Source organism: Punica granatum, chromosome 8 (assembly GCF_007655135.1).
Source record: "Punica granatum isolate Tunisia-2019 chromosome 8, ASM765513v2, whole genome shotgun sequence".
NCBI classification, from domain to species: Eukaryota; Viridiplantae; Streptophyta; class Magnoliopsida; order Myrtales; family Lythraceae; genus Punica; species Punica granatum.
Window position 1 is genome coordinate 10,876,632 of NC_045134.1, and position 14,053 is coordinate 10,890,684.

At 37.2% G+C, this 14,053-nt stretch overlaps 1 protein-coding gene across 1 annotated transcript; it reads right to left on the bottom strand.

The window, feature by feature from the left end:
• Positions 1 to 6,631: 6,631 nt before the first annotated feature.
• On the bottom strand, positions 6,632 to 10,387 carry LOC116187343 (subtilisin-like protease SBT4.4). The gene is made up of 10 exons (XM_031516000.1): positions 10,152 to 10,387; positions 9,936 to 10,030; positions 9,747 to 9,838; positions 9,383 to 9,629; positions 8,756 to 9,248; positions 8,494 to 8,591; positions 8,144 to 8,374; positions 7,950 to 8,064; positions 7,622 to 7,835; positions 6,632 to 7,376 (listed from the first exon to the last, which is right to left on the bottom strand). Exons 1-10 carry the CDS (start codon positions 10,245 to 10,247, stop codon positions 6,856 to 6,858), a joined length of 2,202 nt encoding a protein of 733 aa, XP_031371860.1. The 5' UTR covers positions 10,248 to 10,387; the 3' UTR covers positions 6,632 to 6,855.
• Positions 10,388 to 14,053: the final 3,666 nt, after the last annotated feature.

Sequence of the window (14,053 nt, forward strand, 5' to 3'; positions counted from 1 at the left end):
GTCTCCAACACTATCTTTTTTCTCAATTTCTTTGGTCTTCCTTTCTTCTTCTTTAACTTTGGAGGGATAGGTGGTTCATGCATGTCAGTTCTCTCCCAAAACTTAAGGTCCCTCAAAGGTTCCATCACCTTGCCATAAGCTTCTAAAAACATGTACTTCTTATAGAAGCTATGAATGCAATCACTTGGGTCAAAATCCTTATCTAAGAAGGCACATACAACATGACAATAAGGAATTCCAGAAAGCTACCATGCTCTACAACCACATGATTTATTCTTGATGTCAACCATATACTTGGTGCCCCAAGCCTCGATCTCATAAGCATTTTCACCATTCCAAGTAATATGACAATACCTACTATTACTAAACTTCAAACTATCTTGCAATTTTTTTTTTCAATTCCAAGACCAAAATCATTCGTCCACTTCTCACAATTTGATCTCTGAGTGGGGATCCTTTCCATAGACAACTTCCCAATGTCCTCTAACATTGAATAAATGGATTTACACATTACTTCAAGTATTCTCCTATTAAAGGCTTCACCTAGATTATTAACAATAATGTCACATTTAACCATGGGATTAAAGAAAGCCTTACACCAATGTTTGGGATGTGGTCTTTCCAACAAGTCCTCATATGCTTGGGGTGACATTTTACGGAGTAATTACATATTTTCCTTGAAATCGGCTTCAGTAGTTGATCTAGTAATGTTCCAGAATTACCTCTGTATCTTTGGCCCCTTTTGACTTCCATCCCAATTAGCATAGATGTGTCTTGCATACATTCTATGCTCTACGTGAGGGAACAACTAAGTTACTGCTTGTACCAACTCCTATGTAAAAAAAAAACAAAACAATTAGCACTTTTTAAAAATAACATGAGGAGAATAATTAATATGTATGCATATTATTTACATTACCTTCTATTGATCATATATGATTGACCAATTCATGCCATCAGTTATGTTTAAGTCCTCCTTAAGCAAATTCAAAAACCATAACCATGTATCCGTACTCTCAACCTGAACTACGGTCCAAGCTATGGGAAACATTTGATTGTTCACATCATTACCAATGGCAATCAGTAGTTGACCCTTAAGCACTGTCTTCAAGAAATAGCCATTAACACCAATTATTTACCTGTAGCACTTTACAAATCCTGTCTTCAAAGCCTCAAAGCACACATAAAATCTATCAAAAATTGGTAGCTTAGCTGGTATTGGCCTTTGAACCATCATACACATAGAGGAATCCCTATTTGCACTCTTCAATTCATCAGCATAAAAACTACATCAATGCATACTCTGCTTTACTATCACCAACCAACAAATCATACGCATTTTCCTTTACCCTCCTACACTGGAATCTAGATACCTCCACACCTAGCTGCTCCTTCACTAGCCTTTGAATTCATTTAGCTTGATGGATGGAAGTGACCTGATTGTGCCTATGTAATGTCTAGCCAATCATTGGCTATTCACTCTACTATTCTTGTAAGTGATATTGCAGGTGTGATTGTCCAAAATTTTCCTCACTTGGTAAGCTCCAAGGTTCTTTATGAATTTAGCAACTATCTTCCAATGACAGTTCCTCTCTTTACATCTCGCTCTTATATACTCTTTTGCAATTTTTTTTTGAAGTATAGGTTCCTTTGGGTCTTCACAAAAGCCAAAGAAATTGCATCCTTTAACTGTTTCCCATCTTCAAACAGTTGACCGACAACAAAAGTAGGCCACTCAGAAGTCGGTTCATATTGAAGGAATGTACCTGACTTTTTGAAGTAACATATGTGTTCATTTTCTCTCAATGTGTCTTCATCATCCCCAAACTCTAAACTTGATTCACCAGAGTTAATGCTGCAGGCCTTATTAGAAGATTGATAAATATGTTATGTATCCTTGATCTACTATATCACCAATATCAATAGCATTCTGTTTCTCTTTGCCCTCGTTTTTCTACTGATCTTGTCTTGCTTCCCTTGTAATAGTCTCTTGATCCTTCCCTAGCCTCACGCTCTTCAACTTTTCACCTTTGTTCTTCTTCTCAATTTGAACTTGGGATCTGATATCTTGGAGCTCAATATCATCATCTTCACTTAGATCTGCAGACACATCCCCATAAGCAAAATCACTCTCACTCCCACCATTGTTCTCTTCACAATCTTCTACAGTTGGATCTAGTTCAATAGCTGTTACTCTTCCTCCATAGCAAAATTTGGCACCACCAGTTATAACATCTTCAACTGCCTTAACAGCTGTACTATATCCTCTCACTTCTACTTCTACAACGCATCAAATCCATTCCTTCCTAACCTACCAAATGCAGTTTCATCAATAGTCCCATGACAAGTCTCCTCAATAGCTCCCTCAATAGCCGCCTCAGCTTGCTCAAATCTATTTTCAACATTTGCAGGTTTGGCTTTAGCCTGATGCCATGGGTTCACACAATTATATTCAATGATATATTGACTTATGTAATAATCTATTTAAGGATATAAATCCGAAGTAATAATTAAAACAATATTATGCAAAATATTATACTTCAGTTGCTACTAAAATTTTTAGATTTCTTGAAGGAGGAAATTGTCAAGCATATATGGTACATCGTATAAACACCGATCCTCCTTCTTAACGAGAAAGTATCTTATGTAACAGTGTCACCACGTCAGCATTGCCATATGGTGACACCAGCCAATCATACAGTGACACATGGGATGATAAAACTCTTCAGCTCGCTCTAGTCACTTAGCAACGTTAACAGCTTATTCTCCATTCCATTTGCAAACGTTTTTAATCTTTTTTATCACTGAAGAAGACTTACGATAGGAGACTACTTAGAGGGAACAAGGTAGAGCTCCGCTTAGTAGCTCGGTTGGAACAAGATCCTATTGATCATAGAAGACAGGCAGATTCATTCAGTGCTTCTTTAGAGGTAAGCTAGTCTCACAACCTGGCTTGGCATCATCCTACAGGTCGAGAAGTATTGCTGGTTAGTCTGAGCATGGACGTGCTTAAACAAATTTCCCAAGGAGTCAGAATTGTGTGACATGTGGGCGTGCTCATTCCGGTGTTTGCTATGCACAATCTGGAGGTTGTGTATCGTTGTAGATGACGCGATCACTTGAAGAATAATCGTCCACAGTTTAGTAGTGGAGTACCAATTTGGTTTCGATGCAATATGAAGGGACGCATGGCACGAAATTGTATTGGTCTATACAAAAAAATGGTTGCCCTCTCAGGTGATTAATTATTATGTATATCTTCGAGTTTTCCTAATGGAGTTCAGGATTTAATTAGTCGCGAGAGATTGTTCACCTCAAATTTCATGTTCTCTATTTATGCCAACGCGTTTCGAGTCCGCGAACCTGCATTTGCTTCATCTCTCAGGAAGATCTTCCCGAGTGCAGACGGTGACGACAACCACGCGTCACTGGATGTCGACCAGAGCAGATCATGTTTAGCTAGATGCATGGTTTGCTAATTAATTAGGTGAGCCCTTAACTTGTTAATTTCTGTGAAGGGACTAAATTTTGACATAACAAGCAGAAATTATTGCAAGGGCCTCTATAATGATTCAATCCAATCACTATAAGGCCGTCCGATTGGAGCGAACCATTACATTAGGTGATGCATTGAGGGATCCGAAAGCCTTTTCGAAGGCCCTTTGAAGGGTCCAATTCAACACGTACTTTATTACTCATAGTGATGACTGAATCAATTCAACACGTACCTTATTACTCCTGACGTAATAATTATTCAGCAAAAGAAGACATAATAATTTAATTAGCTCGCCTCTAGAAACAGAGTGGAATTGAGTGCCACATGTTTTTATTTATTAATTTCAAAATTTCAAATTCGATTTTTATCAATAATTATTATTTATTTATTTTTTCTTTTCTTAATTTCTCTGTACTAAATTTAGAAGTCTCATTTTTTACGAAAAAATAATTTCCACTACTCCTCCTAGAAATTACAAAACCCAATATCTATAGAAATTTTATCTTTATCTTCTATTTTCTTTTCGGTAAGAACAAAAGTGCCATTTAAATAACTGAAACTATTAAGGATTGCGAGGTGTATTCTCATTCTAATAACTGAAACTATTTTAACAATAGAGATCTAACCATTATAAAAACAATAATTTAGTTTGTATTCATAATTTTATATTAGCATGTAAAAAGTTGTAAATTCAAACTTGTAATAGAGTAACATATATTAAATACTCATAAAAGTTCTTAAGTAAGGAATTCATGTAATATATATATATATATATATCATTATAATTATCAAATTAATTTCTAAGAAAATAATCTAAAATTTGAATATTTTTAAATAAGATCATTAGTTTTATTTTATGAAAGAATATGAACCTTAGAGTTTATCAAAACTTTCAAACTTTATTATTTGCTTGTGCGCCTTTAGTATAACTGATATTTCATATATTAAGTTTTATAAATTTGAACACTTTTAGATAAAATGACCCTGTCATATAGATAAGAGTTTTACTTAATTAAGTTTTTATAAGAGCAGCAATAATGCTCAAATTTTTAAAATTAATTTTAAGTTTATATAAGTATATAAGTAAATATGATTATTTATTTTCTTAAAATGATAAATATATTTATCTATTAACGACATGATAATAAGTGATTGAAATATTTTTCACACATTTTTCAATATATTTTCTTCATAATATATAACATATTAACATATGAATTAGTAAGGAATTACCCCCATATTATTTTGACATTTTTCTTTTCTACTCCCATTTAATGCATTGGTTACTTTCTAAAATGATGAATATTTTTTATTTGTTAACGATATAATAATAATAATTTAGTGATCAAAACATTATTGATAAATTTTTCAATTTCTTTATAGTATATATAGTATATTTACTAACATCTGTAATAGTAAATATTTTACCATTTTACCTCTATATTATTTCGACACTTTCTTTTCTACCAATATTTAATGCATTGGTTACATATTTCTTATAACTAATATTCCATATATTAAATTTTATAAATTTGAACACTTCTAGATAAAATGACCCAGTACTTGGATGAGAGTTTTACTTAATTAAGCTTTTATAAGATTAGCTACAATGATTCAATTTTTTAAATAAATTTTACATTTATACAAGTATAAACAATTATTTATTTTCTTAAAATGATAAATATATTTATTTGTTAATGATGTGATAATAAGTGATTGAAATATCGTTTATAAATTTTTGAATATTTTCTTCATAAGATATATATAGTATATTGACGTATGAATTAATAAGGATTATACCACTTTACTCATGCATTATTTTGATATTTTCTTTTCTACCCCAATTTAATGCATTGTTTATTTTCTTAAAATGATTAATATATTTTTATTTGTTAATGGTATAATAGTAAGTGACTGAAATATTCTCATACATTTTTTACAATTTTCTTTATGGTATATGTTGTGAAGGATGTCGAATTCGATAAATTTGGACCAAGAAGAGAGAAGAAAGAACTCTAAGATATACGTGGTAAAACCCTATGAGTGAGGGAAACGTCAACGGACAAAGCAGAGAGATTCTACTGGATCAATAAATCGGAAATTACACACTCGAGATAACACTTATATTTCTCAGCTCCTATTACGAGAGCCAACCCGAGAATAGCCTCACAATTCTCTCAATCCTCACCACTCTTTCACTTTATGAACCTTAGAGACTCCAAGAGAGTAAACCCAAGAATTTCCAAGAAGATTACTCGTAATTCTCAAACAATATGTTGTCTTGATACAAGACCCTCTCCCCATTAAATAGATATAACACCTTTCAAATATCTCAAAGATATCACAATATAATCTTATGATATTTTCCCATTTGAAATATTCTAAAGATATTCTAGAATTATCCCTTCATGCGACTCGTTTATAAAAGAGTTGGTTCCGCAACCGTATAAGCTTGAACTCTTAGAATAAATGGGAGCCCAATCCCTTCTAAACTCACGAGAGATACATATTTTAAGGTGAATAAGCCCGTTTGATATTTAACATGTACAACCAACACAGATCATACATGAAATATCTATTTTTCTATCATTACAGATGTAGTTATGAATACTTACAATTTACTATCCCAATCTAATCATGGTGGTTAACCTGAATTGCATAGAAAGATCATTAGTTTGTAGGATAACAAGTTCGAGATATTACCTCACAATTTCGGGATGTCATTGGTTTTGTTATATTTTATTATCAGTCATAGAGCCTGTGCGTTACGCGGGATTGAACATGATTTTTTCCCCCTCCAATTTATCATTTACAAAATATGCGTTATAAATTGTTGAAAATAGTGATTTACAATCAATAACAATATTTACATGAATAATATTGTAAAACATTAACCTAAAAGGGATTAGATGAGAGATTGGTTTGATTTATGTGATTGCAAATATCGACTTCAGTATTGCGTGGACATGTCCGATACCATACAACATCTTCAAGTTAGGTAGGTAAAAAATCTCCAAGCAAGAAAATTAAAATAGTGGTGCATATATCACTTGAAAATAGTACGGATTCTTTGATCGTGCAATCTATCTATCTGATCGATATAATATTCTAATAATCCAAGCAACACAAAAAGAATTTGCAGATGATCGACAGTATTAATTTCATTTCCATTCCAAGAGATATGATTTGGCATCCGATCATGAAGGAATATATGTAACAAATGATCAACTCCAAAATACAGGGAGATGTTTGCGGCATAGCATGAGAACACATGGTATTCGTTGCATGCTTTTCTTCGCTTATTGTTATCTACTAGAGATCTCCTGCTTTTAATCGCTAAGAAGGCGATGCTATAATTGCTACTGTGGCCCCGGATACATGGTGATCGGTGTTCTCACCTTGCGCTGTCCATCTGCCCATAAGATCGAAGTGTGAATAACATCCCTCAGTCTTCCTGAAGCTACGACTGTGAAAGTCTGCTTCTCGCCTATGGATTTGAAGCGGAGGACCTGCGGGAATACATCGATACTCACACCTAATTCTGGGGCGATCTGCGGAACCAATACTCTGTAGATCGAGTTTGGGGGACCCACGTTCGTCACTGTCCTGTTCAAGGCTACCTGAAAAGACTTCCTGACTGGCACTCTGAAGATGACCGCAGGGTAGTTGAGCTTCGCTGGTGACATTTCCTTCGATCCTTCGGGACAACTGGCGGTTCGATTCGACGAAATTCTCCCCAAGTTGTACTCTAGGTTGCAGAGGAAGCTGAGATAGTCCTGTTTCTCAATTTCATACACGAGACCTGGATCCACAGCGCCTACTGGATTAATGTGGCCCGAACCAATACCTTCAGGATCGGAAAGGGCATGCATCTCAGTAGCTGCAACAAAGGGAAGGAGGTTCGTCGTTAGACAAGGCCAAAAGGCTCCTTGCTGCCCCAGTTTTTCGTTCAATTCATTTAATGGAGAATCGAGAATTCAGGAAGGAATAACATCCGGTTCCAGAATCTCCAAGTTCGTCACTTTTCTAGGACTAGGAGGCAGCACAGCACAGGTACAATGTTTACCAAAACAAGCAGAGGTCTCAGCTCAGGGGTGGTGGAGGAGAAGATAGATATACACTTACCGGTAGTCATAATAGCCGATTTTATGGCAGAAGGAGACCAATCGGGATGAAACGACTTAATGTACGCTGCTACACCAGCAACATGGGGGGCAGCCATGGAGGTCCCTGACAGGAAATTATAATTCACACTCCTCTTGTCTAATGGGGAAGAAGAAGGTGAGCCGAGAGGCGAAAAGGCGGCCAAGATATTCACCCCTGGGGCACTTATGTCGGGCTGTCAAGATTTTCATCCGGAACAACATCAATAAAGCGAGAGTCGTGTGATTTAACAGATATATATATCCATTTCATCCAGAAAAGAGAACAAAGATTTGCTGATTGGACTCGCCTTCCTGATTTCTGCGACTAAATTATTCGGGCCCCGCGATGAGAAGGAAGCAACTATAGGATATGGATTGGTGTTTTCAACTTCCTTAGATTTCAGTATCCGTCCCGTGAGGTTTCTGCAGTGGGGAGGAAAAGAACCCGAGAGGTCACATATTCGTGTAACTTTCATTTTCCTGAGTAATTAATAACGCTTACTTTGTATCGTTGAAGAACATAACGTAAGAATCGAAGATAACGTCCACAAAACACACGACTGGAATTGGAGTGACGAAAGGTTCAGGGAAGGGTGTCAGGGTGTTGCACTGTGCAATCACACTTGCAGCTCCTTTACTGACAGCCTCCTCGATATTCTCGGGAAGCTGCGTGTCACAGAGCACAATTTTTCCAGTCACTTTCTTGCTGTCCAAACAAGTGGGGTTGCACTCCCTGGATATGAATTCGAGCAACAAATGTTTCAGTTAACAACATCGATATACACATAGAAGAAGGAAACTGTAATAGGGCGATCATTTATTGAAAAGTTATCTTCCAGCTTGAAGATCTACCTGGCCAGGTCCTCCGTGCAAACAGAATTCTTCACCTGGACACCATGTACAATCGGGACACTCGTGCTCATAGATGGAAACGCATTTATGGTATTTTCCTGTTCAACAAGAAAAGTGTATTTCGATTGCAGTGTAAGGCAAAATTTGGGTACAATCCGACTAAAGGCAATGCTATATGAAATGCAATTGAACACATGAATTCCAGCCAAGTGGGGAAAAAAACTGAATAATTGGAGCACTGTTTTCTAGTCGATATACGTACAGTCGCCCAAGTAACCGCGTCCTCGAGAGTGGTCTCGAACCCTCGATTTGTGCTGCTTGCTGCCACAGTGAAGAGCCACGGGGCCACACTAGAGACAGTTCCCCCGAATGGCCCATCGTTCCCTGCAGACTGTGTCGTGAGGATCCCTCTCTCCATTGCGTGAAAGCCTCCAATTGCAACAGGGTCTGTGTCGAAGCTCTGCACCACTGAGCCACCCAGTGACACCGTGATGACGTCGACTCCATCTGCGATGGCATCATCGAAGCCAGCCAGGATGTCGGCATCCACACAGTCTCCTTTGCCATCGCACACCTTGTACACAGCAATCCTCGCAGATGGGACGCCGCCTCTTGCAGTCCCATTCCCTAATCCAAAAAAGCTCACGCCATTCACAGAGTTACCAGCTGCTGTCGAAGCTGTGTGCGTCCCGTGGCCAAAAGAGTCCCTTGCAGAAGGTGAGTCATCGGTGTATAATCGTGCTCCAATGAGCTTGCTGCAAGTCCAGGATCAGAAGTTAATAGTAAAACCACCATGGACGGAACATCTGGGTGCAAAGGAAAAGACGGAAAGAGCAAAACGAAATTTCTTGTGACACAAGGAACCATCAAAGGATGAACATCATTTTACTTGTTGCAGGTGAAGTTGGCGCCTCCTTGGCAGGTACCCTTCCACTTCTTCGGAGGAGGACCAAAACCTTCATCGCTGAATGATTCCGACTCCGGCCAGACACCACTGTCGACAACTCCAATGATTATATCACTCTCGATTGAAGGGTTTCGCTTTGCCGTCTCATGCAAGCCCAGGAAGTCCCACGATCCCGTCGTGTGGAGGTGGAAAGTCCCACTGGGGAATACCGAAATTACGTCGTCTCTGCCTGTAACGTTGCACGATCATCAAGAGTTACTGAAATAACTAATCGAAATGAAGGAAGGAAATCATACCACCAAAATTAAATTTCGCCTATGGTATAAACATTTCTTGAAGCACTTACTGGCTATTCTCTTGGCCTCACTTTCTGTGAGCCTCGCCACAAAACCGTTGAAACTCCTCTTGTAACTTCGGATAAGGGAATCGGAAACGGCGCTTGTGGAACAGACAATGAATAGGTATGGAGCAATCAAAACCAGGAAGATTCGACTAGAGGGATGTGATCGGAAGGTCAAGTACATAAAATTTTTACCCCTCTCCAATCGCTTCCTGCAATATACTGGAGTGTGCAGAAGCCGGTGAATACATCCCGTCCTCCGGAAGGTGACCCATGTACACGATGTAGACCTGCATCGATTATCAGAAAATCCTATGCAGAATTGATATCCTTTTATGGGAAACCAATCAATGTTTAATTTTCCGGAAACCATGAGAATTGTCAATAGAAAGTGGATAGAAGCAGGCTTGCCTTCCTTTCCTCTGCATCCTGGGAGCTGCACAATCTGTTCATGTGCAGTAGCAGCACAGCTGAAAGAACACCGAGAACCCGACAAAATCCGTTCATGTCGATAGGTTTTTTCTTCGAACCGATCGGATTCTTGTCACTGCTCAGAGTAGTACATCTCACAAACTTATTATATCAATCAATGGGCTATCCGTTCTTTTTTTATTTTTGGTATTGTCCTACAAATTTGGAACCACATTTATTTTGATTCAATTGTTTCCTTTCTGGTCATTTTGTATATGCATATATACATGATTTGATATGTGCGGTTCAGCAGTCAAAGCATCCTGAATGAACATTGAGCAGCCTAATAACCGAGAGCGTCCACAAGCCGAATTCGTAGGCAGGGTGCCATTGCAGGATCCGGTCAGCCAGGTACACCTGGTCAGAGATTACGCCCGATGCCGTGGGTTCACACAATTATATTCAATGATATATTGACTTATGTAATAATCTGTTTAAGGATATAAATCCGAAGTAATAATTAAAACAATATTATGCAAAATATTATACTTCAGTTGCTACTAAAATTTTTAGATTTCTTGAAGGAGAAAATTGTTAAGCATATATGGTACATCGTATAAACACCGATCCTCCTTCTTAACGAGAAAGTATCCTATGTAACAGTGTCACCACGTCAGCACTGCCATATGGTGACACCAGCCAATCATACAGTGACACATGGGATGATAAAACTCGTCAGCTCGCTCTGGTCACTTAGCAACATTAACAGCTTATTATCCATTCCATTTGCAAACGTTTTTAATCTTTTTTATCGCTGAAGAAGACTTACAAGAGGAGATTACATAGAGGGAACAAGGTAGAGCTCAGCTTAGTAGCTCGGTTGAACAGGATCCTATTGATCATAGAAGGGAGGCATATTCATTCAGTGCTTCTTCAAAGGGAAGCCAGTCTCACAACATGGCTTGGCATCATCCTACAGGTCGGGAAGTATGGCTGATCAGTCTGAGCATGGACGTGCTCAAACAAACTTCCCAAGGAGTCAGAATTCTGTGACATGTGGGCGTGCTCATTCCGGTGTTTGCTATGCACAATCCGACGGTCGCGTATCGTAGTGGATGACGTGATCACTTGAAGAATAATCGTCCACAGTTTAGTAGTGGAGTACCGATTTGTTTTTGATGCAATATGAAGGGACGCATGGCACGAAATTGTATTGGTCGATACAAAGAAATGGTTGCCCTCTCAGATGATTAATTATTATGTATATCTTTGAGTTTTGCTAATGGAGTTCAGGATTTAATCAGTCGCGAGAGATTGTTCACCTCAAATTTCATGTTCTTTATAGGTGCCCACACGTTTCGGGTCCGCGAATTTGCGTTTGCGTCATCTCTCAGGAAGATCTTCCCGAGTGCAGACAGTGACGTCAACCACGTGTCACTAGATGTCGACCAGAGCAGATCATGTTTAGCTAGATGCATGGTTTGCTAATTAATTAGGTGAGCCCTTAACTTGTTAATTTCTGTGAAGGGACTAAATTTTGACATAACAAGCAGAAATTATTGCAAGGGCCTCTATAATGATTCAATCCAATCACTATAAGGTCGTCCGATTGGAGCGAACCATTACATTAGGTTATGCATTGAGGGATCCGAAAGCCTTTTCGAAGGCCCTTTGAAGGGCCCAATTCAACACGTACTTTATTACTTACAGTGATGACTGAATCAATTCAACACATACCTTATTACTCCTGACGTAATAATTATTCAGCAAAAGAAGACATAATAATTTAATTAGCTCGCCTCTAGAAACGGCGTGGAATTGAGTGCCACGTGTTTTTATTTATTAATTTCGAAATTTCAAATTCGATTTTTATCAATAATTACTTTTTATTTATTTTTTCTTTTCTTAATTTCTCTGTACTAAATTTAGAAGTCTCATTTTTTACGAAAAAATAATTTGCACTACTCCTCCTAGAAATTACAAAACCCAATATCTATAGAAAATTTATCTTTATCTTCTATTTTCTTTTCGGTAAGAACAAAAGTGCCATTTACAACGCTCCGTTTGTTTTCGAAGTCGCGATTTAAAATTTTAACTTTGACTTTAACTAAATACACTACACAATAAAACATAATTTTCCAAAGTCAAACTGGTGAGCCCCATATATTATTCAATATACAATCCCATACACTACTCAATACACTACACAACAAAACTTGTGGGGTCTACAGACCCTACATTTTTTTTTGTCTTTTCTTACAATCAAAATCAAAGTTATAAATACAAAACTTTAACTCTGAAATCAAACGTACTATTAATAACTGAAACTATTAAGGATTGCGAGGTCGATTATGTGCTTGACATACAGTTCGCAATATTTATGCACCAACAGCTACCCTATGACTTGAATGACAGAACTGTCCTTGTACACCACATATAATCCCTCTTTTAATCCCTTCCCAAGGACCCTACACAAGACCACCTCTAAATTACCTTTATACCCCATCTTTTCCAATTCTTTGACCATATGAGTAACAGACACTTTGTCTGGGTCAATATCCTAAAGTAATATCTCTCCCCACTGTACAATAGTTCCCCTCCTTCTTAAAGGTACTGCCATGGTGTATTTCAAGGGTGTATCCATAATAGGTAAAGTTGGGAAAGTTGAAATCATTCATTCTACAAAACCAAAGTTATAGAAGAAGCTTCACAATATTGACAATCTTTCCCATAAAACATGACGTGCCAAAAAAATGAACAGTAATTGAATAGTAAAGTTTGGGAACCTTGAACATGAAACTAAAAGGTCAAAGCTTTCCTCTTCTTCTTCTTCATCTCTGGTTGTTCACAGAATAAAAGTAAAGCTTCTATTTTTCTGCTGCTACCTCCTCTCCTCTCCTGCATGACAATGCGCTTTCTCCTGCGCGACAAGAGCAGTTCTCCTGCTTTCTCCTACACAACAACACTTAATTTTTGAAGTTGGGGAGCTTTGGTTTTTGAGCTTTGTGTTTCAGAGCTTCGGCTTTTCCATTAGGTCAGGTTTCCGGATAAAATAAGGCCACATATACAATAAACGGCCACCTGGAATGAATTTCACAACTTTTGCTCCATGTCGGCAACTTCGTGACGGGCCGTGACAGAAAGGACCAATGTTGCCTTATTTACAAACCTTTTAGGACTTGATTTTTCAAAATTAAACTTTTAGAACTCAATGTCAAAAAATGACAAACATATAGGACCACTACTATAATTTTTCCAAAAAAACTAATTAGCATACATATTGATCTACTAGGAAATCTAATTTTGGCATGTTTGGCAAAAGCTTTGGCTTGAGTATTCTTTCCATATCAGTCCAACCTTCTAAACTCAATAAGAATTTCTTAGTTTAATATTTCCATTAGAATCTTCCACGATTTTGAAAAAAGAAACTCTAATATATAGAATATAATGTATATTAGAATTCTAATAATTCCTAATAATTCTAAATAACTGAATAATTATAATTATCTTCTATTTCTAAATTAATGAAATGTTAGTTATAATTCTAACTATATTATATGATTAATATAATATGTATCGATTCTTTCTAATGAATGGATTTGATCGCAACTTCAAATGTATACCAAAAATAAGATAAGGTGATTTTTGACAACTCTAAATTAAGTGTTAAAATTAACCAACATGGGTTGATTCAAGTGGTTCAATACTTTTTTTCCTCAAGTCAGGTCTCGAGTTTGAGTTTTGTGAATGAAAAAACTTAACGTTTGGAGATCTTTATCCCTTAATGGGCAGAATTGGCTCGACTGAATTAGTCGGAGGCCCATTGAACTTTTGAATACCAAAGTGCACATCGAAATTAAGTGTTGAAAATAAAATTTCAACTTGTATCTAAATGTAGTTTC